The 27,531-nt window shown below is 39.8% G+C and overlaps 1 protein-coding gene across 1 annotated transcript; it reads left to right on the plus strand.

Moving 5' to 3' along the window:
• On the plus strand, positions 1 to 27,531 carry LOC140358444 (E3 ubiquitin-protein ligase rnf213-alpha-like). Its single transcript, XM_072443286.1, has 67 exons — positions 1 to 116; positions 1,035 to 1,147; positions 1,673 to 1,761; positions 1,896 to 3,056; positions 3,136 to 3,311; positions 3,386 to 3,553; positions 3,638 to 3,840; positions 3,921 to 4,219; positions 4,286 to 4,545; positions 4,617 to 4,832; positions 4,931 to 5,123; positions 5,191 to 5,246; positions 5,330 to 5,504; positions 5,583 to 5,711; positions 5,798 to 5,896; positions 5,982 to 6,104; positions 6,205 to 6,394; positions 6,465 to 6,638; positions 6,720 to 6,872; positions 6,945 to 7,534; positions 7,628 to 7,787; positions 7,861 to 8,078; positions 8,158 to 8,295; positions 8,373 to 8,537; positions 9,336 to 10,602; positions 10,677 to 10,858; positions 10,962 to 11,105; positions 11,182 to 14,745; positions 14,817 to 14,941; positions 15,027 to 15,137; positions 15,206 to 15,330; positions 15,406 to 15,528; positions 15,604 to 15,674; positions 15,743 to 15,899; positions 15,997 to 16,135; positions 16,209 to 16,400; positions 16,480 to 16,610; positions 16,692 to 16,849; positions 16,932 to 17,138; positions 18,346 to 18,533; positions 18,617 to 18,737; positions 18,832 to 18,932; positions 19,008 to 19,190; positions 19,261 to 19,427; positions 19,506 to 19,614; positions 19,689 to 19,803; positions 19,883 to 20,060; positions 20,143 to 20,333; positions 20,424 to 20,543; positions 20,640 to 20,750; positions 20,977 to 21,219; positions 21,294 to 21,372; positions 21,459 to 21,493; positions 21,561 to 21,661; positions 21,735 to 21,891; positions 24,248 to 24,422; positions 24,594 to 24,685; positions 24,761 to 25,012; positions 25,089 to 25,218; positions 25,334 to 25,417; positions 25,494 to 25,674; positions 25,766 to 25,967; positions 26,053 to 26,130; positions 26,203 to 26,400; positions 26,494 to 26,583; positions 26,649 to 26,827; positions 26,895 to 27,531. The coding sequence occupies exons 2-67, from the start codon at positions 1,048 to 1,050 to the stop codon at positions 27,049 to 27,051; spliced, it is 15,948 nt and encodes a 5,315-aa protein (XP_072299387.1). The 5' UTR covers positions 1 to 116; positions 1,035 to 1,047; the 3' UTR covers positions 27,052 to 27,531.

The raw sequence follows: 27,531 nt of genomic DNA on the forward strand, positions 1-27,531 counted from the left end.
ATAAAACGAAACTTAAGTCGTCTACATTAGAAAAGGCGGAAATGAAAGTATTCAGTGTGAGTCTGTGGATGTCCGGACGCGCGTGAGTGTCCCGCACAGAGGTGTCCTGTCCCGAGGTGAGTCCATCACGCGTCATCCTCCTCCTGTCCCAAAAAGACAGCGTTAAGGTTTATGTCACTACTGCATTCACAGAAGCTGCACGAGTGAAGCTAACAGCGAAGCTAACAGCGTGCTAACAGCGCACTTCCGCGTAAGTTTGTGAGTTTGTCGTCCTCTTGGGCTTGTGTAAAGTTAAGCCTTAGGAATATTTATGACAATAAATGTATCAAGTTTTTTTTTTACCAGCAAGTTATTCTACATGTAGCTCTCATGTGATGGGGCGCGACTAGAAGCAGGATACGCTTGTCACACGTACAGAGGAACTATCAGTGCCGTAGTTTGTCCTACACGAATCAATATATTTGCAATAAACTGGGTATGATTGCCTTCAGTGTATGATTTTGTAGCTATTATTTGGGAGAGACAAACAGGAAGTATCTTTACTTGTTCTGTCCTCTCATTGGCTACTGACCTGGGCTTGTGACATAGATGTTTTCTTCAAAAGTGAGCTCTAGGCAGACAACGTACTGTAAGTTTACCAAAAATATTATAACAGATAAAATCATGCCTTCATTATACTAAAGTGTAATAAACTTAAACTTAAAATGTGCTAAAACTCCATTAAATAGTATCAAGCTCAAGAATCTGATGTGATTTGTTATAGTGATGATGGGAAGGAGTGAGACCTCCTTTTCCCCTGCATTATTTTACAAAAGCATCATAGCAGAAAACACCGAGCACCTGAAGGAAAACTCACTATTTATCAATTTATTATATGCATAAATCGTGCTGTCGACGCTGATTTTCACCTGGAATGTTGCGACTTCTCAGTTTTGTTTTTTGTTCTACCGCCATTGGTATAATTGGCCTTTATTATGTGACAACAAAAGTGAAAGTAACATTTGTTTTATCGAGCATATGTTTTACTGTTACAGATAACATTCAGAAATGAAGTGCCCTGCTTGTAAACACAATATTTTGGAAAAGAAACCCAAGTTCTGCAGCGAATGTGGAACAAAGTTATCAATACAACCTGCAGTCACGCAAGGTAAGTGAATTATTAACCAGAGGGTTTTTAGTGGGCTATTGTAACATTTGTACTCAAAATCTACACGTGATGATATAAATATCCCTAAGGATTCTGTAAGGCAACCTATACTGTGAGTTTCACCCACAAGAGGGCGAGGTCCCATCACATACGTCACAATTGTCTTGATTCATCATGGACTAGGCAATTAAACACCTTAAAACAAAACAAAAACATTTAATTTATCATTCTCAATGTTTTATTTAGTCTAATTAAAAACTAAATTAAAAGGGATTTCTTGAACATAAACAATAAAGAATTTTGTTCAGGGCAATTAAACACAAATAAGTAAAATTTCAAGTCTGCTCTGTGCTCCAATCCACCTGTTTTTACTGACAGACTTATGGCTGTAGACCTCTCAATTAAATAAATTAACTAAATAAAATTTGCTCTCAATCATTTACAATTGGACATGTAATTTTTCTGTATCTCGACTTAAATTTGATTAATTGCACAGCCCTACATGACTGTTTGTCGTTATGATAGACCCAGATACTGCTGCCCCTGACGACACTGTAGAGAATGATGACAAATCTCCAAAACGTCTGAATGAAAATGCCAATCCAAAAAAAAAGGTAACAATTCCATTTTGTGTAATTAGTGTTTACTTTGTGTGTGTGGTTTTTTTTTTTGCTATGAGTTGCAATCTCCTTGTAACATGTAAGTGTTCCTAACGTTTTTGAAGTATTCCTTTTCTGGTATTTTATAGAAAAAAAAAAGGAAGAAAGGTAAGAAGAAAAAAGATGACAATATGTCTACAGATACCGACCAATCTGATATGTCACTTGTTCCAACTGATGACAACAAAGACACGAGATCTCAAGAAGGAGATGGGTCTGATAGTGAAAGCTCAGTGTCAATCCAAGAGCTCTCCTCTTTAGATGACCGGTCCACTTCAGGAAAGTCAGCCACTGCTGGCGTACCTCAAGAGAACATGGAAGTCACTGAACAAAGTGATGCAGTGTCGATGAAAAGTCCAGCAAATCAACTCCCACCAAGTGAACCTATGGAAGAAGGTGAAGCCGACACGGGTCAAAGAGCACCAGATGATGATTCTGTCAGAACATCTGAAGAGACACAAGTTGTACATGAAAAAATGGATATGGTAAAAAAAGATACTAAAAAACATGCCGAGGATGATCAGACACAAGAGAACAATCAAACACAATCTCCAACTCAGGGCAAAGCTGCGCCAACGCCACAGCCTGATTCTGATAAAAGCACCAAGGCTAATGACCAGAGCGATAGTAAGACTAATAACAAGAAAAACAAAAAAAACAAAAACAAGGAGGATTCATCCACCCCCAGTCAATCACAGCTGGACCAGAATGCAAATGAAGAAACTAATGACGAACTGAATCAAGGGGAGAAAAAGCAAGAGGAGAAAAAGCAAGAGGTGAACCAGACTGAGAAGCCGCCCTCTCCAAGTGAACCAATGGTAGAAGATGAAACCAACGTGAAGCAAATTGTGACAGATGATGGTACTACTGTTGCATCTGGAGACATGCGAGCTGTTAATGAGAAAACAACTACTGTAAAAGGAAATGCACAAAAACAAAGTAAAAAAGAAGACCAGACAAAGATGTCTAAAAAAACACAAGATACAGCTCCTAAAATATCACAGCCTGGTTCTGATAAAGAGACCAACACCAATAACCAGAATGATACAAGAACAAATGAGAAAAAAAACACTAAAAACAAGAAAGAATCTGACTCCAAGCAACACAAACAGAACCCAAATGTGAATGTAGAACTAAATGAAAAAACGGCCAAGGAGACCAAGCGACAGGAGAACAACAAAGGAAAAGTGCCAGATAAGAGCCAAACTGGAAATACTAAACAAAAGATGGTTTTTGGTCCAAACTCAGAGGTATTGCAATTTAATTTTGATTATACTCAATAACAACATAAAACATTATCTTAAAAATTGTATGTGAATATTTTTACAGACTAAAAGTTCAGGCTCAAGTGTGGATCAACCCGCGGCCACAGTAAAGCAAACTGAGGTACAGCAGTCTGGGACCAGTCAGGCCTCAACAGAAAAACAAATGTCAGAATCTTCTGACCCACACAAAGCCACAGAAGACGACGCATGGCCTACCAAAGCTGCACAAGGACCACAAAAGTGATATAGACCTTAATTTACACTTATATTTTATATTTCTATGCATCATATTTAACGAACCTCTATCCTTTTAGGCCAAAAAAAAACAAACCTGTTGATGCAAAAGAAAGATTGGTTATTAATTTCCATGCAGTTCTTTCAAAGGACTTTAATATTGACCCAAACAGAGATGAAATTTACATCCAAGCAGGAGAACGCATTGGGTCATGGGGGGAAAACATAGCTGAACTGAATGTGACAAGGTATTATTGTCCTAAACTATTTAATGTTTTTCAATTTGCTTGTCCAGATTTGTCTCTTTTCATCATGCTTTTGCTTTAATACAGGGATCTTGGAGAACATGGGTTTCTAGTTGAAGGTGAATTGGAGACCATCAAATCCAAAGCTACAAGTGGGCCGTTACCATACAAATACGTTGTCTACAGGGCTAAAAAGAGGAAATATGAATTTGAGTTCATCTACAAGCTTGACAACAATGATACAACCAATAGATGTTTATTTGTGAAAGACAAGCTCCTCAATTCTGATGGTAATTATTATGTCCTTTATCAATGTTCTTTATCACAATCTTGACTTTATTAACCTTTTCTTTACTCTTAACACATTCAGGCGCTTGGCATCAATACGATGACATAATATGTGCGGAACCTGAAAGAGGAATTGTGAATTACCTTAAAGAGAAATTTAACAACATTTGGTCACAACAAAAGAGGAATTTAATTCAAGGCAGAGAAATTGCTGGACAAATTCAGCTTGAAACCATTTTTGATCTTCTCAAAGACTGGTCTGATGTTAATTTAAAGAATTTTCTGACACAGCTGAACCAATTTTTTGAGGTTTACTCTAATCCTTTTGTGTATGAGAAGAGACAAGTCAAATGGGAGTCCTTGGGTTTTGCAAAAGAGGAGGTATGTCTGCAAAAATCCTAAAATGCATGTAGTATGAGATTCGTATTTTATTTATTTATTCATTAGGTAAAAAAACTGTTAAAGAACTTCATGCTGTATAAGATGATCCCTCAGTTGCTGAAGAACCAAGAGGGAAGCTGCCTCTATGTACAAGATCCACTCAGAGCTGCTGTAATAATGCTCAGTGTTTGTAGCCGATATGGCATTCCCCTGGATAATGGGGAGCTCAGTCGACTCTGCATTGCACTAAGTCTGCCCCAATTACACCAAGAGGACTTTGTAAAGTACTGGGAAAGATTTTCACATGATGCTGTCATTTTTCCCAAGTGAGTGCCATTTTATTGATTTCTTGTTGATTTGATTATTGTTGTGAAATATTAATATTGCTTCTAATTAGTTTGACAGAAATCTTTATTTCACTTATAAATCTGGCAATTGCTGAGCGCCTGCCCCATTGGATTTTGGTAGTCCCAACTGTCCACCTTCTCAAACGCATCATTAAGCCTTATGATGCATTGGTTTCTAATAATGCAGGGAGTGAGCTGCACTGGGCAGGTTTGGAGGACATTCAAAACATTCAAAACATTCAAAACATGAATAGTCAAAGCAGAAAGTAAGTATTCCACATTCTTATGAAATTCGATTTTTTTTTTTTTTTTTTTTTTTTTTTTTTAATTAGGGGTATTAATGTGCTTTTATTTACATTTTTAGGAGTCTCGTCAATCTAATGAAGAGTCATCTTCATCTTAAGGAGATAGATGTTCTTGTGGTGCGCTCCTGGTTACACTTAATCTCAATTAGCGAACTGTTGGACTGCAACATTAGTTTGCAACCAGAACTCCTAGACATTCTTCATATTTTTAACACAAAGATTCCAAAGGACATATCTTTTTCAAACTTTGAGGTAATTAAATGCATGCATTATACAATATCATGCTATTTCATGTCAAATCTATTTTTCCCTCTTACAGGATATCTCTAATACAATAACACACATACATGAAAATCTAAAAGGAGATAAGTACAGGTGACTTATGCTCAAGTTCCTTTTCCTAATGTTTTATGTATTGTGTATAACTATTCTTTAAAAAAAACGTTATTATGCTATAGCGCATTTACAGAGACTTACAGAAAGCAGTGTTTGGGAGTCGCTGTTAAACTACTGGACAAAATCGGCAAAGCAGTCGGTGTGCCAAAATATTATGCAAACTACACTGGTATTCTTGTGTCCTGCATGCATCTTGTTGCATCTGTCTCAGACTTCGTTTCTTCTGCTACATCTTTGGTTTGTAATTCATGTGAATTTTTTTTATCGTCACTTTGGTAAACCACAGTAAATATATGTATGTATGTATGTATGTAGGAGACATCAGACACTGTAAAAGAGCAGGCATCTACAAAAGACTGCTTGAGTACTGCTTTGGTCATCATCAGTAAAAAGATGAGTCAGTGTTTTCAAGGAAGTGTACTTAAGGATACACATGAGATTGAAGTAAGGAATTACCTTCAATTTTTAGATTAAGTTTTACTCACTTGAAATGTCAATATTCAATATTTTTTTTCTGGTTTCCGTTTCAGATGTGGAACAGTATTTTCTCTGTCAAGTTTAAAGATGACATTTGCACCTCAGAGTGGAGGGACAAACTTACTAAAGATTTTGAGGGCCGATATAAACAGGTGAACTGTTGATGTATGATTTTTCCCATGTGATAAGACATTTTTAATATTTCCATAGTGTAAAATCAAATATGTGCACCCATAGGAGTCTGCAATGAAACAGATTGATTATTACTGTGCGCACATAGAGGGTCTACGTGGATCTCAGCCATATATTGCTTCTTGTATTGAAGGGTGTGCTCTAGATGCCGTTACATCTGTATGCCAGGTATAAACTATTTTTAAACATTACAGTAATTAATTAATACAATATAGAAATGTATACAGTGATTTATAACACAAGTTTGTTTAACCTTTTTTTCTTACAGACAAAATCTGAAGGAAAGATTATTGAGAAGATTTCTTTACATTGGTTTGGGAAGTTTGAAAAATTAATCTCAGCCATAGTTGAGAAGTCATGGCCAAAACAGAGTGGAGGGGATTATTGTGATGATGAAGAGACAATCCTGCGCCATCTCCTCTCCTGGACTGCTTCTAAAAAGATTCTTCAGCTATATGGTATTTTCTCTAAAAAATAAGAAAAATTATAATGTTTGATTTAAAAATATGTGTATATTATTTTATGCAGTTGGTGAGAAAGGATTGGCTGAGAAGCTCTCTGATGCCGCCAGTGAAAGAATTGTGATAGCAGTTTCAGCCTTTGACAATGTTGTCGACCAGGTGGTTCAGGGAAACCTCAAGATTGGTTTGCTCAACATCATTTTGGAGAAGAGAGTTGCTTTTTTAGAATTGATTGAGATTGGTAAGAGTTAACAGCCTCATATTTCCAGAAAGTGTCTGCTACTTAATTAAATTATATTATTTTGCCTTTGCAAATGAACAGAAGGTCTCACTGAAAAAACGGAATACAAAAATCCTGCTAAAATGAGAAGACTGTTGCAACAAAGGCAGAATGAATTGAATGCTGTTGACCACGAGAAGAGGCTGGTGGATTGTTTGGTAGCAATGAGCAACAAACTTGAAGAATTTATAACCGGTATGTATCTCGCCGCTTGCATTCCTTTTTGAAATACTTTTTTAGTTTGACATTGTGTTATGTGTTTGATAGTTGATGTCGATGACATAAAGAAGCGACAGCGTGTCAACATTGAGGAAATACCTCTAAATACTTTTATGGAGGTTCATCTCTTTGATCAAATATCCTCAGACAAGGCTGGTACTGTCACATACTTTAATTTAAACGAAGATATCAGAGACATGGCAGAAAAGATGTACACGTTCAGAGACAGTCATCTCTTTAAAGTGTGTTGGGAACAACATGTGAGGGCTTTTGTGAATGAAGAAAACTCTGATGACGCTGTTTCACTAGAAAGAATACATGAAGAGATTTTTTTGAATTGTTTTGATGAGTACAAGGTAATATATTCTTCTCTGAAGAATGGCAGTATTACGCTTGAGAGGATCAATGACCTCTTCATAGATTACAAGGGAAAGTATCAAGAGTTGGTACAGGACCTGGAGATTATGTGCAGCCTTGATCGATCTGATGACAATCAGTGGGTCCACAATCGGGTTCAACAGATTGAACAGTTCCATGAGCTTCACATGGCTGTGGCTTCAGCAGAGATTATCATGAAAGTGAAAAGGAGCCTTGGTGTCCAGGGTGACTTCAGCATTCTGGAGAACCTTATACAAGTTGTAAGTACTTATGTTTTTTTTTTTTTTTTTGTAAAATAATCTTAAATGTTTGTTTAATTAACCAAATTATGTTTTTTGTTTGTTTGCATCCAGAATCAGGAGAACCTGAAGAGAGTGCAGCTTAGTCAAATTGACAATGATTTGATTAGAGCAAAAAAGGATCTTGTGGATATAACTCAGGTCCGCAAAGACTGTCTGCGAGAGCTGGGACTCAGGGGAAACTTTGTGCGCTGGGTCAAAGAGGCCCTTGAAGGTAAAAATGCAAATGCCCATTATTCAGTTTTACACACAATTAGAAAATTGATTGTCAAATTCCTATTTCTCAGACATCAATGAGTTGAAGGTGTTTGTGGACCTGGCCTCAATCTCTGCTGGAGAGAATGACATGGATGTGGACCGGGTGGCTTGTTTCCATGATGCTGTCCTTGGATACTCGTCTATGCTTTATGAACTAAAGCAGGACTCAGATTTTCACAATTTCAATATTGTGGTCCAGAAGCTTTGGAAGGCTTTAGATAATGATCCCAACCTGCCTAAGAAGCTGGTGTGATAACTCTCTGTTTTGCTGAAACAATATTTGTGATTTTAAAAAGTGTTTATAAGTGTTATATTTGATTTTGTAGCGAGACAGTGCTCGTCATCTTGAGTGGCTTAAAACGGTGAAAGAGAGCCATGGCTCAGTGGAGTTGTCATCTCTTTCTTTAGCTTCATCCATCAACAAGAAGGGGATTTATGTCATCAGTGCACAAAGTGAAAAAAAGGTTAATGCAACAATCAGTAATATTTGTATTTGTATTTGTAATAGTAATAATAAATAATATGGATATTTGCCTTCCAGCTAAGTCTTGACGAGGTCCTAAAGCTCCAGATCACAGAGGAACATGATGATGGTCGACAGATAAGACATTATTCTCTTGAGGATCTGAGAGAACTGCAGAATAAACTGATGCTTATGTCAGGGAAGGGAGACCAGGGACAACATGAAGTGGAGCATTTCACAGAGGTATTTTATATAAATAACTGGTAAACAGTATGGGTGGAAACCTAAATAACTTAAGTAATCACAATCTAACAACTGTATCACTTAAAGACAGGGCCTGGTTAGTACTAATATATATATATATATATATCTCTCTATCTATCTGAATAATTGGTAATATGTTACGTTAACATACCAGACACTTACCACAGTTTGTTGTCTATGTGTCATGTAGCTGAAGGTGTTACGTTAGCATACGTACACCTATTCACCATGTTCTCTAATCTGTTATTATTTTAGATTGCATTTCAAGATAAAAAGTCTGTTCTTGGTCCAGAATTTTTTTAATCATTTTTTGAAATAATTTTTTATCACATTTCTCCCAAAAATTTGACTTTTTCTCCAGTGCGACTTATATATTTTTCTCTATTCTGCATTGTTTTGGCTGGTGCGACTTATTGTCCCGAAAACACACGCACGCACAGACGCATGCATGTAAACTACCAGACACCTCCGTAGCAGAAGCAGTCCAAGTGGCACGCGCATACACACAACCGGAGAGGGGTCTATAAGGCATAGTGGGAGGACACACAAACGGGCGTATTAGCACACAGTAATTATTGTGTCAAGTAGGTTTAACGCAAGAAGAGAGAAAAAAAAAAAATATATAGATTTATGTATTGCCTTAACACAATAATTTTCCCAGCCCTAGAAAAAAGAACAGCTGTATTCTGCTGTAACCGCTGTTGTCTAAATATTCTAACTGTCCAACAAATTGTTATGTTTGATCAGTATACATTTTGTGTGTTTGTATTTTTTCAGGTTTTTGAGAGTGTTCAGAGACTATCTGAGGCCTTTATTGCACTGTACTCAGCTGGTAATCCTCTCTTCCGACACTGGGAAGCTCAGATTAGTTGCTGCACAAATGGTATGGACCCCAGTATTATGATGGACTTCAACCTTGGCGGTGCTTTCAGTGCAGTTCTTATTGAGGGCAGCCTTGAGGGCCAGCTTCCTGATCTTTGTAGAAGAATTGAGACGTGTCTTACATTCTGGATGGATTTTGTGGCTAAGCAAAGATCCCAACACTACTATCTCAATTACTATACAGCTGAACAGATTGTATACCTATGCAGTCACCTCTCTCAACAAAACGTGTCCCATGTAGATGACCAAGTTCTGATGATGCTCTCTTTTGTCAAGCCTGACTGCTCCACCGCAGACCTGAGACAGGTGTGGCATGAGCTCCAATATGAAATTCTTAATCAGCCTCAAGATCAAAATGAGGACATTGAGTTTCAGACATTTACAATGGTAGAAAGTAAAAGTTCTGATTTTGGCAGTGAATTTGATCTTCTACCATCGCTAATCCAACAAGCAAGTGGACTGCAGAAATTTGATGTAATATGGAACACTTACATGAAAGACATGAAGGGTTCACTACCTGATGTTATAGACTTGAGGACACTTGGACGACTGTTGGAAATATTAGCAAATGTGACAGAGAGTGAAGGGGATGAAGATATTTCAGATGCAAACTTTACAATATGCGTCAGCAGAAAACTTCCGAATGGATTAAATGTTGGAAAACCAAACCTGATTATTTGTCCGCATGAGGACATCTTGACATCTTGCATCTCCACCTACATGAGCAGCAAAGATGAGTCGCTACCAACCCAGGATGAAGTGCTCCTGTGTACCTCCACTACGCCTTATGAACAAGTAGAACTCTTCCTAAGACGCTGTCTCAGCTGTGGGTACAGGGGAGACAAGATCTACTCCCTGCTGTATGCAGATGTGCTGACATACGATGTGAGCTCTAAAGCCGAGAGCTTCTTTCAGAGCTTAAATACTCAAAGCAGGCGTGATTACAGACTTATTATATTCTGCAGCTCTGAACGAGAGCATGCTTACCTTCCATCTGCCTTTAGCCAGTACAAAGTACACATGGTTCCCCAAGCTCCACTAGCGAGGATAAAGGAATACCTGCATGATCATTATGTGGTCCCTGAGGGCCACTGTAGTGCTGCAGCTGCATTCAAAGACAGACTGTGTGTTGGTATTGTCTCATCCAGAAGAGCTGGTGTGGGTAAGTAGTCTTGAGTTATTCACATAGTTTTAGGGAATGGTTGGTGACATTGGTGACATTTGCTTTATTTTCAGGTAAATCCCTTTATATTAAGAGACTGTATCAAAAACTAAAGCACTCAACCAAGAAGACTACAGGGATGAATTGCATTCGCTTGATTGAGCCCACGGTTGATGAGGATGCTGTTCTCCAGTCTCTTCTGAACCAAACGGAGAGGAAAGCACTCACTGTGTTTCATTTTGACGTCACATCTTCGGTAATTAAAAACAAATATGTGAAAAAAATATATATATTGTTACTAAAAAATGGAAATGTATATATACATAACATGAATTACCCATCGTTATGTCATGCAACAGGTTCAACGCGGTCTGCATGAGTTTCTTTTCAAGCTGCTGTTTTTGCGCTGTCTCATGGACTCTGAAGGGAAGGTGTGGAAGTGCAATGAGAAGCAGTTGTATGTAGTGGAGATCCTGGATCAATCCAAAGTCACAGCACGCCAGGTAGGCCTTTTCTGATCACATTTAATTTTATGAACCCACGTCAACCATGCTTTAATTTTGTTTATTTGTTTTTTAGGCTCAGAAATATTCATTCACAGATGTGTTCCCAAATATCTTCTGCCGACCTCCAAAGGAGGTACTAGAAATAGAGCTGAGGAAAAATGATGACCTGACAATTTTTAATAGTGAAGATCCATTGATGGATGATGAAGAATTTAGAAGTCCTGCCTTTCAGCGATCTTATCAATATCTAATACGATTTCATACCCGTGCTGATTTGGATAGGTTCACATATAATGGAGTTGAAGGCTCACACGGCGAATGTCTTCAAATGCTTCTCATGCACTGTGGAATTGTGAACCCATCCTGGGCAGAACTACGAAACTTTGCATGGTTCCTCAATCTACAACTTCAAGACAGCGAAACATCTGTCTTCTGCAATGCTGAGTTTGTTGGAGACACTTTAGTTGGATTCAAAAGATTTGTTGTAGACTTCATGATTTTGATGGCTAAGGACTTTGCCACTCCATCTCTTAGTATTTCTGACCAGAGTCCTGGCATGGACCAGGTAGATCTGACTGGTGTAAGAGAAGAGGACTTGGCTCCTTTCCTCATTCGAAAGAGATGGGAAACAGAACCACACCCATACATCTTTTTTAATGATGATCATGAATCCATTACCTTTATAGGTTTCCACCTTCAGCCGAACAATCACAACTCTGTTGATGCCATTGATCCTGCTTCAGGAAGAGTCATTAAAAGAAATGTTATGACTATACAGCTGTATGACGGCCTAAGATTGCAGAGAGTGCCTTTTAACATCGACTTTGACCAGCTTCCAAGAGGAGAGAAAATTGAGCGAATGTGCAGTGTTCTTGGTATTCAGTGGCCTCTCGATCCAGATGAAACTTACGAGCTGACGACTGATAACATCCTCAAGATACTTGCAATCCACATGCGCTTCAGGTGTGGCATTCCTGTTATCATCATGGGAGAGACGGGATGTGGGAAAACAAGGCTCATCAAATTTCTTTGTGAGTTACGAAAAAGTGGAGTGGCTACAGAGAACATGAAATTGGTCAAAGTCCATGGAGGAACAACCTCAAGCATGATTTATACCAAAGTCAGAGAAGCAGAAAGTATGGCTGCTATCAACAAACAGGACTATGGCTTTGATTCTGTTCTGTTCTTTGATGAGGCAAACACCACCGAGGCCATCAGCAGCATCAAGGAGGTCCTTTGTGACAAGACGGTTCAAGGAGAAGATCTGACATCAGGCTCTGGTCTACATATCATAGCAGCGTGCAATCCCTACCGCAAGCACACAGATGAGATGATCGAGAGACTAGAATCTGCCGGTTTAGGATACAGAGTTCGAGCTGAGGAAACTGATGAAAAACTAGGATCTATTCCTCTGCGGCAGTTGGTGTATCGAGTTCACGCCTTACCACCAAGCATGATCCCACTTGTGTGGGACTTTGGGCAGTTAAATGATGACACAGAGAAGATTTACATTCAGCAGATAGTACAAAGAGTGATTCAGCGTCATGACATCAGGACAGTTTACTCTGATATTATTGTGAATGTCCTCTCAGCTTCACAGCAGTACATGCGCAAAAGAAAAGATGAATGTAGCTTTGTGAGCCTCAGAGATGTGGAACGCTGCATGCTGGCATTTGTTTGGTTTTTGAACAATCATGCCATGTACTTCAATGAGTTTGATTCCAATCAAAGCAGTGCAGAAAGAGATGCTGTTTTATGGTCTTTAGTTATGGCCACAGGAGTGTGCTATCACGCTTGTCTTGAGAATAAGGAAGACTACAGGCAAATAGTCTCCAGAAAACTACCACCAGATTACACCCCACTTAAAATGCAGCAAGAAATCATACTTATGCAGGATCTATTTCTCAATGGGGTTCCAATGGGAGATACAATTGCAAGAAACAATGCTCTGAAAGAGAATGTGTTCATGATGGTCCTCTGCATTGAGCTCAGAATCCCACTTTTTTTAGTTGGAAAACCTGGAAGCTCAAAATCTCTGTCGAAGACTTTGGTGGCTGATGCAATGCAAGGTCAATCTGCTCATTCCGACATTTACAAAAGACTCAAACAGATCCACTTAGTGTCATTCCAGTGTAGCCCTCACTCCACCCCAGAGGGAATTATCAATACATTCAAGCAGTGTGGACGCTTCCAGGAAGGAAAGAATCTGAAGGAGTACATTTCAGTTGTGGTCCTTGATGAGATTGGTTTGGCTGAAGACTCTCCAAAAATGCCTCTTAAAACTCTCCATCCATTGCTTGAGGAAGGATGCATTGATGACGAACCCTTGCCTCACAAAAAAGTCGGATTCATTGGGATATCGAACTGGGCTTTGGATCCAGCAAAAATGAACAGGGGGATCTTTGTTTCCCGCGGTGATCCAGATGAGAAGGAGCTCATTGAAAGTGCAAAGGGTATATGTTCATCCGATAAGAGGATTCTAGAAATGGTCAGAGACTTTTTCAAGCCCTTTGCTAGAGCTTATTTGGAGATCTGTAGAAGGCAAGGCAATGGTTTCTTTGGTTTGCGTGATTACTACAGCCTAATTAAAATGATTTTTGCAGTTGCCAAGATATCGCAGAGGAAACTGTCTGCAGAGGAAATTATAAAGGCTGTTTTGCGCAACTTCAGTGGAAGAGTGGATGTAGATGCTGTCTCTGTTTTCAAAAATGAACTGCAAATCACACCCAACCTGGACAACATCAGTGCAATCGAGTTTGTGAAGGAAAACCTTAAGACTATCGGACAGGATGAGGAGTGTCGTTACTTGCTGTTACTAACCAAAAACTATGCAGCTCTTCAAATCCTTCAACAAACTTTCTTCAAAGAAAGTGGTCAACCGGAAATAATCTTTGGCTCTAGCTTTCCAAAAGATCAGCAATACACCCAAATCTGCCGCAACATCAACAAAGTTAAAATCTGCATGGAGACCGGGCAAACTGTTGTTCTTCTCAACTTGCAGAACCTCTATGAAAGCCTCTATGATGCTCTGAATCAGTACTATGTCTTCTTAGGTGGACAGAAGTATGTTGATCTTGGATTGGGGACACACAGAGTCAAGTGCAGGGTCCACAAAGACTTTAGACTCATTGTCATTGAGGAAAGAGAAATAGTCTACAAGCAGTTTCCTATTCCTCTCATCAACAGACTTGAAAAACACTTTCTGGACATCCATACTGTCCTCAAAGCTGAACAGAAGACCATTGTTAAAGAGCTGGTGGAATGGGTGAAGCTCTTTGTGTCTTTGGGCAGGCAGCAGGGAGCCTTTGTTCGAACACACAAGTACAATCCAGCAGACGTTTTTATTGGCTACCACTCTGACACATGTGCTTCTGTGGTGCTGCAAGTGCTGGAGAATCAGAACGACATCATGGAAATGATTGATCCCGAGAAGAACGTTCTAGATGCAGCTAAACTGGTTCTCCTTAAATGCGCCACACCAGATTCAGTGGTTCGTTTGGATTGCAGTGAACTTCCCAGAGGAGAGAGTGAGCATTTAGCCAAAGTCTACAGTGAAGAGCAGAATAATGGATGTTTATCTGACTATATACTCGCTCACGTTATGGAGGAACAGCTCGGGAACAGCTTCTTCACGGAGGTAGGCGATGTCCACAGGCACTTCTATGCATCCGTTACATCTTATTATATTGTATTCTCTTCAATCTTTAGATGACAACATTTTCAAGACTTCTAACAACCTCTGACTTAAAACCACTGGAACAAAATGGTTTAAGTGCTGAACTTCTATCAGTGCAGCAATTTGACACAGAGCACTCCTTCTTAAAAAAAATCAGGTCTGTGTATATGTGTACAGGGTAGATGTAATGAAAGAATCATCTAACAATTAAGTAATTTCATGCTTTTCTCTTCTGTGTCCAGACACTTTCTCACAGGCAGTCAACACAATTCTGAACCAAACTTCAAGGTTCTCATCGTTCAGTGTGATTATGATGAAGCTTCTCAGAGTGCTAATCTTGTAGCATCTGCAAAGTAAGTTGTCAATGTCAGTCTATCATGTTTGAGACTCTGGTTCTACCACCTTTGCTCTCTTTCACCAGGTACTCGTCCATAAATGAAATCAGAAAGATTATCCTAGAGAACACAGGGCACAAAGTGTTTGTGTATTTCATCTCAAGATTGCCAAGAATGGTTGGAGGGACTTCCTATGTTGGTTTTCATGGAGGTAATTTTTAATATTACTATTTTTGTTCTTTATTGCACACCCCTGGGTTCATACAACTTTTTTCATTATGTCAAGGACCTTGGAGGTCAGTTCATATTGATGACCTGAGAAGATCAAATGAAATGGTTTCTGACCTCAAAATCCTGCAAAGAATGACAATCAGTCAGTTGTTTGAGAACAATATGAGACAACCTGAAGGTACGTTGTACTCCATTTATATATTATTTTTTCTAAACTGTCCTTAAGATAACATACTGTATGTATATCTTGCAGCTATGGAAGTAGATGATGAAATGTATATGGAGACAGAACAGGAGAACACAGACTCTGAGAAGAATCAAAATGTAAGTCATGTTTTGTTTATTTGCCCTTTGAAACCTGCTGAAGGTGTCACTGACCTGTTCTGTTACAGCAGGACATGGATACTGTCCTTGACACTACGATGCTGGTGCGAAGCTGTGTGCAAAGTGCCGTTGGGATGCTCAGGGATCAGATGGAGAGTGGTTTCCGCAGCACTCGCAGGGTGGAGATTCTGCTCACTCTTCTTGATGACGATCATGAAATTAAAGGTAACTCAATAAGTTACTTGTTTCAAACGTGCAACACATTTAATTCCATTAATTTACAATAAAACAGATCAATAATTTTCCCTTTGACTTCTTACAGAAGGATTTAACAAAATAATAAAGAGGCATCTTCATGCCTTATTGGCCACTCATGTTGACAACACCCTATTGTCAAAAAACAACTGGGTCATGAAAGAAGCCTCCAACATTGATGCCCTGCAAGAAGGAGGGACCTTCAGGTGAGAAAAGCAGAAAGTAACGCTTTCCAGAGTCAAAACATCAATCTGTTTTTATATCTTTGGGAAATCGCAGGAACACCTTATGGAAACGTGTTCAGGCTGTGGTAGTCCCCATGTTGGCTCACTTAATCGCAATCAGTGATTGTGACAAAAACCTGGATTTATTGTTGGATACAAACTGTGGGACTTCTCTTAAAAATCTATGGCTAGACATTTTTGGTAATGATAAGCTTCTACAAATCCCACCATTAAGCCAAGACCCCAAGTAAGTGTTATTGCAGTGTGTATAATGGAAAGTATGTCATATTATGCATGTAATATTAACAACAAGTATTTTGTGTTAGCTCTGAGAGCAGAACAATTCTGGTCCAAAACTACATCACTCCAAAGATGATGGTCGGCTGCAGCATGCCCTTTAGCTGGAGGATCAGAGATTACCTAGAGGATATGTGGGTTCATGCTCTCCATCATGAAGGTAAAAGTAAATTCTTTAAATAAATTTATGTGTAATATCAGTTGCAGAATAAATAATAAAATGCTTTCTGGTGATCATTAGGACAAACACAACTGCAGTTTGATGATTTCTTTTGGAAAACTCCATTGGGGCTCTACATTGGAAAAGAGGACCAGGACACACAGACAGAATTCTACCAGCGATATCTACAGGATTATGTCTCATTGACCATGAATGTAACCTGTGAAGAAGAGATGCAGGTGCTAAAAAAAGATAACTTTTGTTACCGTTTACATGCTTGTTGCTGTGTGACCATGTGACATATTTGTTACGTTTAACTAGCTCCTGAGTGGTGCTCTGTACAGCTGTGTGAATGAACTGAAGATAAAGCTCGAAGCCACTGAGAGACCCACATCTCTGTCCTGGGTCCATGCCGCTTATCACGAGTTCAAGAGCAGACTGCAGAACCTCTCCAGGATGATCTGCATAGAACCACAAGTCACTGGAGACATCTTAAGGAATCCTAGTTCCAGAGATGGACCTGAAATGGTAAATTCACTATTTAGTTTGCTTTTTAACATAATGTATGATGTATGTGTCACAGGGTGAGCTTTATTGTACAAGGTGGATGTAACTGTGGCCGATATTCATGCCAAAATGTTTTTGTTTTTTATTGTGAATTAAAGGCGCAATGGATGATTTTTTCGGCGATTTGAGAACGCAGGCGGAAGTGCGCATGCACACTCCCCCGTGCGGACTGATACAACACACACGTGTGTTTTGTTTTTTAGCGCAACGGATCGCATTGCATCTCGAACTGTCTTTCTCCGTCTTCATCTTGTCCCGTACACTGAGGGAACTATATTATGATAGATCAATTCGCTTAGACATGTGGAAACGTGCTGCTCTCGGGGGACGAGCCACACGCGGTTGCAGGTGAGCGGTAGGAGCGTTTTATGATTGATACGTGGCAGGACTAATTGGCAGTCCACGCCACGAGGAAATAAGACTCAGATTTGGGCCAAAAAAATCATCCATTCAACCTTTAAATTGAAGAGAGAGCATAATGTGGATGGAGTGGACGCTCTGTCCACTCCATCCCGTCGTGGTGTCCCTGAGACAAACACACAGAGCCAGTGCCTTACACACCAATGAGTTTACAACCATAGGTCTTCCTCTGAACACCACTACTCAAAAGTGTACAACACTGATAGCGCAGCCTCTGTGTTTCCATACTTCATAGAGTTCTCTTGTCTCGTGGTTCTCGTGTGGTTCGTTGGTCCAGCACATTGACCACCCCAGCACGCTACTCCGCAGACACTCATGCTCCCCACTCCTTCTTCTCTGCGTTGTGTCCCCTTCCCGTCCTGCGTGCCACACCCGCTCTGTGCCGTTAGTCCCGTGTCCCAAGCTGCCAATCAGAGTCTCATCCTCATCCTTCCCGTTTCCGCTGCGTAACACAGCGAGCGCCCAGGGTCCAAGTTACCCCCAGGTCCCCCTCCTCTTATGTCCCCTCTATCCGGATTTATATCCCTTTGTTTCAAACTAACGCAGGTGCACTGATTGCGCTTGGTCAGAGATTGGAATTTCACAGGCAGTCACTAGTCAAAAAGCTGGGAGGCGTGAACTAAAACATGCACTATTAAGAACACAGCAAGCTTAAAATACATCCAAAAGTAAAAACACTGCAACATAAACACCATCCCACTTGGCCACATTGTCACATGTGCTGTTTGTTTGTATTAATTCCTTCAAGGTACTGGATGTGTATGCTGCTTTTGCTTGTGTGGAACATCTGGAGCCCACATCTCTGAACACACACGACCAAAGACAGACTTGGCTCAGGCAGGTTCATAAACTCCAGATTCCCATTGAACTAGTTTGCTCCGAAGACAGTGTGAGATTCTACGGAGCGAGAAGCAAGACAATTGTCAGCAGAGTGCAGTAAGTCGTGAAGATTATGTTGTGTGTTGAATTGATACACGCACTAGACTATAATTAACCCCTGTCTGCATTATGTTTTGTAGGGATGCTTGGAATCGGATATTTTGTCTTTCTCTATTTGTGGAGCACATGTTGGTAGGCATTGAGGAACTAGAGCACCAGCTTGTCCCAGAAGTTTTGGACCACACGCAAAAACTTTGGAAGGTTAGTGAGTTAGTTTAATTTTGCAGATAAATCCTGTAATTTTTAGTGAACGTCAATAAAGTTCTGTTATTTGATGCCATTTAATATTGTCAAGATTTTGGAAAGGAACACTGACATGAAAACAAAAGATGCATTTGAAGCAGTAATTGGTTTATTGAAAAGCTGCAAAGATAAAGCTGTCGAGTGCATCTTCAGGTAAAAATAAGTTCCAATATTAACCCCTCATTACTCTATTTGTGAGAAACGTATTTCTTATTTACTATTTCACAGGTTTGGTCTCCCTCAGTGTTCAGTGTGCATTGGAGACCCTCAGGACCCCATCTGCCTCCCGTGTCAGCATATCTACTGCTTGCACTGCATCAAACAGTGGCTTGTCCTGGGGCAGATGTACTGTCCGTACTGCATACAGCCAGTTAATGATGACTTTCAAGTACTTCCTTCTGATGCCATTAGGTTGGTTAGAAATATTATTCCTGTGTTTTTCAAAGGGACTATCTGGTTTATGATTACGCTTGTTTTGCAGGATTAAAATAAACATTCACGCACAGTTTAGAAGACGCTGCAATGCTTTCTTTGTGGAGTTTGTGTCATCCATGTGCTTCAAAGATAACTCCCCGCCAACTAAAGAGGTTATTCAAGATCTACTGTCATTTCTCCTGCACGAGGCAAAACCTGCTTTGATTCCGGGAGGTAAAACAAATAGCTTCTTTGTGTTATTGATTAATGATAAGACTGTTTTGTCAACACCTATTGTCATTATTTCTTCAGCACACAGAAGAAGCCAGATTGTTACAAAAGAGTTCTCCCCATTCGATGAATCTCTTGATAAAAGCCCGGTGGTTCGTTCAGTAGTGCTCAAACTCCTCTTGAAGTACAGGTAAAGTCTGTGAAAGTGGCATATGAAAGGCTTCTACTTTAAAGTACAATACTTTATCTTTTATATGCATTTAGTTTTGATGAAATCAAGAAGTACTTGAAGCGTCATCTCCATGTGGTGGAGGAAAGCAACCTCTTGGACGATACAGAGAAGACTGAACTGTACTTGCTCTACATAAATTGTTTTGAGGTAGCAGATCGTAGTTGTGTAATAAGTCATATATATGTCGTGAAATTATTTTTCTCATGTGAGATGTCTGTTCTTGTAGGACTCCATGTTTGAGAAATTGTGCCTAAAGGATGAAAGTAGCTTCCTTGCTGAACTCCTGTTAGCGGACCCTCAGGCTCTTAATTCCGCCACTGTGGACTGCATGCAGCTGGTGGCAAGAGTCCGCTTGGACCTGGACATGGCTGCTGGTCTCATCATTGAAGAAACGACCACCACAGGTGAGTTACAGTGATTCATTGCAGCAGCATACTGTATGTTTCTGATGTGCTGATGCTTATGCTCTGGTTATTACGACCACAGAAACTCAGGATCGCCAGGCAGCCAGTGATTTCCTGAAAAGTGTGAAAGACCTGTGCACACTGAGCGGGAACAACTGGTATCGTATTTATCTAATTAGGAAAACTGGAACTCAACATGGAGTGGAGAGTGTTCAGAACCTCCTAAAAGTTCAGCAAATGAGCTGGCTTTTCCCTGATGAAATTCGGCAAAAGGTTCACTTTCCAAAATCTTTATTCATGTTTTTACAACATTTCAATATGCATACATTTGATCTGTTTCTTCTTTCATCTGCTTTCCAAAAGACTGAAGCAGCGCCAATGGACCTGTTTCTTGTGTGTGGTCCTGATTACCAAACCATCCGAAATGCTGTTGCAAAAGTGGCTATGGATGGCACAGTGGACGGCCTGGATGAGACTTGTGAGGTAAAGATACACATTTAATGATGCATTGTTTTCTGCTTATTACTTAGATATGATGCTTATCCTTGGTCTTTTATTTATTTGTGATTTTGTTTTCAGAGGTGCAGATGTGTACCTCAGTGCAGAGCAGTTTTTCTGCTTCTAGCTCTGTTCAGAGAAGTCACCACATGGTACAGAGAACCCAGTACAAGCCTTCATCCCAAACCTGAGGTAAAATAATGAAGTTTTAGAAAATGGCTATCCATGGTTAACATGCATTACAACCAAAAGAAGTACTGTATTATTCATAGAAAAATATTCAGTTTTAGTCATCTGGACACTGTTTTTAGAAAAAGTGTCCAGATGACTACAACTGAATATTTTTCTGCAATGGAACCTTTGTGGATGAATGAGGGATAATCCGATTTACTGTATTCATGTTTTTTGGGTTTTTTAGCTAATAAATCTGTGGATGGACTACATTCAGAGCTCTAAAGTCCTCACTTCCCCAGAGTTAAAGGCCTTTGCTCAGGCTCTCGTCACAAATAATCTTGGGCCTTTAACGCTCCGACCAGCGCTCTCTAGCACTCGGTGTGTTTTAGTTGAACTCACAGTTCATCTGGCTGCTGTGCTGCTCTGTGGAAACCAGGGCATTTTGGGACCTCTGAAGCAGCTGGCCCTTACACCTGCCAACATGCAGGTAAAACACATGTTCAGTCATGTTTATTATTAAGAGAACAGCCTTGTTTATGAAGATTTTTTTGTTTGTCAAAGGCTGCGTTTTTACCCAGCATGCCTGAAGATAAAGTTACAATGGCACAGCAAGCAATGGGACAGGGCTTGCGGTGGTATAGTAAGTACCAGACAAAATACATTGAAAAAAAAATGAAACATACACAATTCCTAAATTGTTTAATATTAACCTTCCTATTGCTACAGATTGTCCAAATGGCCATCCATGTGCTATTGGCGAGGTATGTAGTATTGTTAAGAAGCAAATATATATTGAGACATAAGGAGATCTAATGCTCTCTTTGTTAGTGTGGTCAACCCATGGAAACAAGTCGCTGTGTGGACTGTGGAGCACAAATAGGTGGAATTAATCATATACCAGCAGAAGGGTTCCACACTACTCAAGCACAGTAAGCAATTTAAACAAATACAAACACAAACACTCAGTCTTTCAAAAATTGTTTTTGTTGTGGTATCGAATAGGGCTGACCGTACTCAGACAGGCCACATCCTCGGTGACCCTCGGCGCAGAGACAGTCCAGACATGTTGGACTCAAAGAGTCTTTCTCCGGTTCCCTTTGCAGTTGTTCGTATGGTCACACACATGGCCATGTTGTTTGGTCTCTGCGAGAACAGACAGGTAACTGCAATATTCTTGTATTTCCCTAGCAACTGGAGACCTGTTACTTGGACAGTAGTGTTCTTGAGGACAGCATTGGGACAGATGCCCATCCATCCACCTCTGACACAATGAGAAAAAGGTTTTATAGAGAAGGGTTGCAACAGAAAAGTGCTCGCTTAAGTGCACGGTGGACATCCTGTGCAGAAATTCCTAGAGAGAAAGGGACATATTACTGATTACTTTACTGTGTAAAGAGTGAAATATATAAATTATGAAATCTTTCCGCTTATTAAATTGTTTACATTTACTGATTTAAAAATGCTTGCTATAACTTAGTAACGTATTGTAGTAACTACAATCTGATCACATTTTTTTTATATTATATAGCATTAGATTTCTATGTTACTAGAAAGGTAATCCGATTACAGTAATGCGTTACTGCTCAACACTGAATGTCACTACATTTAATGGTTTACTATGAGGTCAATCGGGACAAACTGCAATGAGAAATGAATGTGTTGAGGCAAATTAATGCGCTAGGAAGATAATAACATTACTTTTATCTTAGACTCAGGGCAGGGAATAAAAAGTGATGCATTTGAGGTGCTAAGTCAGATATTAGACTCTTCCCCCAGGTCTGATTATTCCTGTGCAAAAATAGTGAGGAGGAGGCTGCGTGAGCTAAACAGCTGAATGGTGGAAAAAGAGCAGATTTTAAAACATGTTGGCTTAGCACTGATAGGCTGAACTGAGATGTGCACCTTCAGCTTGGAAAGTCATATGTACAATTTATCTGACACCACATGAAATTGGCACGAGAGCAGTGCTCCAGTTTGAACTGTATCATGACAGATGTTTTGTGCGACAAAGGCTAGACATTACTTTTAACTTTAATTACCCAACATTATATTGGTTAATAAAGTTAATCTTTTCTAAAACAAATAACGTTTAACTTCTGATAAGTCTAACCACAGAGTTGAGGGTAACGTATTAGCTGGGAGCGTGTTAGAGTACTCAAATTACTTATTTAGAGGAATGAGGAACTTGACGTTTTCGTTTTGTGCACCCATGTAATCTAGTACTCCCAAGTTACTTTTTCAAATCAGTAACGCGTTAGTTTTGGTTGGATCTCATCTCCTCACTGCAATCCCAGAGCTCGGCGTGTTGTGAGAATGCTCACTGTCCAACTAGTGACTGAGTCTTGTCCTCACGCCAAAGAGAAATAAGCTTTCAGAAGCACGTTTTGAAAAACATTTTCTCCTTCATTATAATTACTATCTTCTATCTAAGGAGTAAATGTTGGGTAACTCATTACGTCATAAGGCGCTGGTACAGCTGGCAGCCCGGTGTAAACGCTCTCTCTTCTTTCTCACACTTATTGTGCTTTATCTCCTATATTTTGTAAATATAGTTAGTATATTTTTTCTATTTTACTGTACGATAGGGACACGCGCTGGAATAGTTTTTTAATTCAACTGTTTTTGACTTTTTTCGGCTGGATTTGAGCGTTTTTCGTTGCGTTCGTTGTGTTGTTGTGACGTGAGCTAGCTCCGAGCGAGCCCACCAGCCCCCCCCCCCCCCCCGCGCCCTCCGGCCGCGCTAAAGTACGGCGTGTCGTCGGTACACGTTTATATACACGTTTATATGAAAGAGGAACTTCACGAACGATCGGGACACGCACTGGAATCGCTTTAAATTAACTTGTTTTGACTTTATTCGGCTGGATTGAGTGTTTTCGTCGTGTCGTTGCGATGTGTCTTGGCTCCGGCCCCGCCCCCCGGCTGGCGCCGTACCGCGTTTCCACAAAGGAGGAACTCATGAAACTGCGGAGAACAGTCGTCTTACCCGGAGATCGTCACGTTATCCCGTCGCAATACTGACCTAACTTAATACTGATGTGCAATTCTGTCGTATGTGCAATTGCTGTTGGAATTCATGTGCAATTCATGTGCAATTACTGTGAAATTCATGTGCAATTACTGTCGGGATCACATGCAATGGTATTTATTTATTTATTTGTCTATGGGAGTTTTTATTTATTTATAGGAGATCTTCTACTGAAAGTGTTTTTCAGACTTCCTATAAGTGATCTGTTCTTCTGTATCTACCTCTGTATCTACCTGCGTTGCACCAATGAAATTTCCCCATGTGGGACAATAAAGGAATATCTTATCTTATCTTATCTTAAAATCACCTACTGACTTAGAAGAAGATGCACCAATTGTATACCCCTATTGCAAATAACTTGGCTAACAATAAAAAAGCAATTATATTTTAAGTAAAAATTGTAGATCTACACTTTTTGAACATTCCCAAAATGTCTTGTTGTTTCCCTGCTTTAATTGACTTTTTGACATTGAATCTTCATACATAGATTATCTCCGGCATCATCAAGCCCCAAGTAGCTGACCCAGGAGAGTTTCTCCTTGCTCATCTGAGAGAGGACCAGGAACATCTGATCAAGTCCCTTGGAAAAGGAGCAGATGATACAGTCAGCTCTGTCCATCTGATCATCAGCAGCCTACTTCATCCTCCACAGCAACCAACATGTACGCACTCTATCATGGCAATGTTTGTTTAGAAAGGTTCTCTTATTCAGACGGACTGTATATCAGCTTTAGCCTCTTTCTGCTATGTACATGAAGGGTCCTGTCCAACTAAAAGCTTTTAAATGTCTACAATATCTTAACAAACATGAATTATGTTGTCCTTACTTTTAGGGCCAGTTGGTTATGATAATCAACTATCCACCAACCAAAAAAGAAATAATTGGGAAACTGGGATGAGCAACATAATTACTCCTCAACTGAAGGTACAGTTCTTGCAAATGACGTTCTTTCATTTGTATTCTTTATTTCTCTCATTTTATGTACTTTGTACTTTAAAGAACCTGGACAGACAGCTAAAGGAGGTGAATACATTCATTCGTTCTGATGAACGCATTTCTGCCAGTCCAGTCATGAAAGTCATGTTTGGGGACCCTCGGCTGTTTTTGGGCTCTCTACCTGAAAACTCTTTGATCCATTGTTCCACTGTGTGGAGCTGCAGGGAGAAGGTTTCTCTTTCAGGGCTCTCACACATTTTAGAGCACAACGATGGCAAAGACACGTTGCCAGTTCTGTGGAGATTCCTGCATAGGGTAAGGAATCAACAAGCAAACATACATTACTCATTCAAATGTGGTGTTACAAACCATATTTTTATGTTTGTTTCAGGAAGCCGAGTACAGACTGGTGAAGTGCCTTCCCGACATTCTCACTCTGCAAAAAAATCTTGTCAAAAAGTTTCAAAATGTTGGTGAACTCGGTGGCACAATTGCTGAATTTCTGCAAAATCAGCGATCAGGTATTCAGCAACAAATATTTTTGTAAGATATAGGTCATTCAGTTAGTCTGTTTGTATAAATCTCGTATTTGTCTATCGTTTTCTCTCTCTTTAAAAAAAATAAAAATTTTTGCAGTTTCCCTAAGGACCTGGTACGAGAACCATATTAAAATAGTTTTGACTACCTGGAATCAGCTTAGAGTGTTTTTGGCAAACAATGGTAAATGTACAATTGAAGAATTACAGAATATAGTTTACCCAGAATATTACATTTGAAATGTATTAACATGTTTCAGGTGAGATTAAGCTTCCCCCTGATCTCTGCATGAGAGACTTGGACCTCAGCTGTGATTTTAGGGTGCTGTTACCCGGTCGCCGTGGCCCAGGACTCTGCTCCACAGCCCTTGTCAGTTATCTCATTGCCCTGCACAATGACTTGGTTTACAGTGTGGACAAGCTCACTGGAGAGGAGACCAGGTGGGGCTCCTCATGCCACAGTGGAAACATAATTTATGATCAATGTTTTTAAAAGAATAACAGTAAATCTGGTAAATTATTTCCACCTCAGTTATAAAGTAAGTCCAGCTGATCTGACTGACCTCCATGTGATCCGGTACGAGCTGGACAGAGACCTCATGCCCCTGGTTCTGTCCAACACACAGTACAGCATTGAGAAAGGCCAGGAAACACTGCACGAGTATGACCTGCCTAAAATCCAGCAGCAGATTGTGTCACGCTTTCTATTGGGCAAACCTCTTATCACTCTATATGTGAGTAAAATAAATACTAAATAAAATATGTGTATGAATAGTATTCAGGGCTGATAAATGAAGTATCTGTATCTTGTTTTTTTAGGGCATTCCTACTTTAGTAAACAGACATGAGCGTAACTATGAGATCATCCTGAAGGATGTAAAGAAGAAGATAAAACAAGTACGTCAAATCTGTTCTTAGTCAACCAGAGTACAAGTAGTTCAGATGTGTAACTGTATTTTTTTTCCCCAGGAACCACTTCAAACCCTGACCCAGTTTGCAGTCAGCACAGAGCTGGACTCTTACAGTGAGGTGTGCGATGCCTTGTCCACTGTGGAAATTGCTCTTGGGTTTCTTCCCAAGACTGGAGGAGATCCCTGTATGCAGTTCTCTTGCTACCTGGAGGAGGTGCTGAAAATGTCAAATCAAACGCCTCCACATATCCTCAAGGTCTGAAACCTAATTAGTTACATTATGTTGTAATTTAATACTTTTCTTTTGATTTGTCTGTCTGTTTTTTAACAAAATAATCCTTTTTCACAGGCTTTGAGTATGTGTTCTCTCAAGCATTGTGCTGCACTATGGCAGCTGCTTGGGTCTCTTAAATCACAAGGGCTGCTCAAACTTAAGAGGGTAAACTATACTTTGTCTCAAGTCTCGGAGACAGTTTGGATGTTTAACTGAATTGTTTGTTATAGGATCCATTTGGAGACGTTTCTAAGGAGTACAAGCAGGATCTTGGCGTGGATGAGCGCAGGCTGCTGACTGGTTTCTTCTCTAAAAACAGTGCTGACTCTTTCCTGCTGGAAATGCATGAGTTCCTTGTACTAGAGCTCAACAAGCCTGAGGCAACAGACGTCTTCAAACCTGAGTGGGGGTAAGATTGCATTACACATTTCATTTGGGTCTAATAGAAATCATCTAAATGTGTGTTTTTCCTCTAGTCTAAAAGATACTCTGGTGTCCTACATGGAGCGCAAAGACATGGACATTCCTCCTGATGTAGAGGAACTGTTCCCAGAGGAAATCTGTTTGTCTCATTACGTTGAAGCTTGGAAATTCTGTGTCAGCTTCAAACAGGAGCGGACATTACGATCATAAGTCAAAACTCACTTGATGGTATTATTCCTCAGGTCATGTTTGAAATCATTATGTATCAATCGAGTTGTTTGAGCCAAAGATGGATGAGTGGTCTTGTTTTTTACCTAGTTTTGTTTACTTAAGTCTCAATTCTTGCACTTTGTCATTTGAAGGTGTTAATAATGATAATGGTAACTCAGGTAATAATGTGTGACTTATATTGATGTCTTAAATTACATTGCCATGTTCAGCCTGTGTCTTACTTTTTAATTTACCTGATGTGCCACATTCATTGTAATTGGTTGCTTTTGTACTGTGTTTTCCCTTTTGTACAATTCTTCACCTGTTCCTTTTGCACTGAGCCACACACTTCAAATGCTGCTGAGTAAATCCTGTCGAGACCAATGGGCAACTTCAGTCATGCAGCACCTGTGGATCCATCTCCAGATCTTGAATTTGGTTTGGTCAAAATGTCTGACGTTTTGCCCATGTGTATGTTTG

This window comes from Eucyclogobius newberryi, unplaced genomic scaffold (genome assembly GCF_026437365.1).
Source record: "Eucyclogobius newberryi isolate DKJ021-1_F unplaced genomic scaffold, fEucNew1.0.hap1 SCAF_13, whole genome shotgun sequence".
NCBI lineage: Eukaryota > Metazoa > Chordata > Actinopteri > Gobiiformes > Gobiidae > Eucyclogobius > Eucyclogobius newberryi.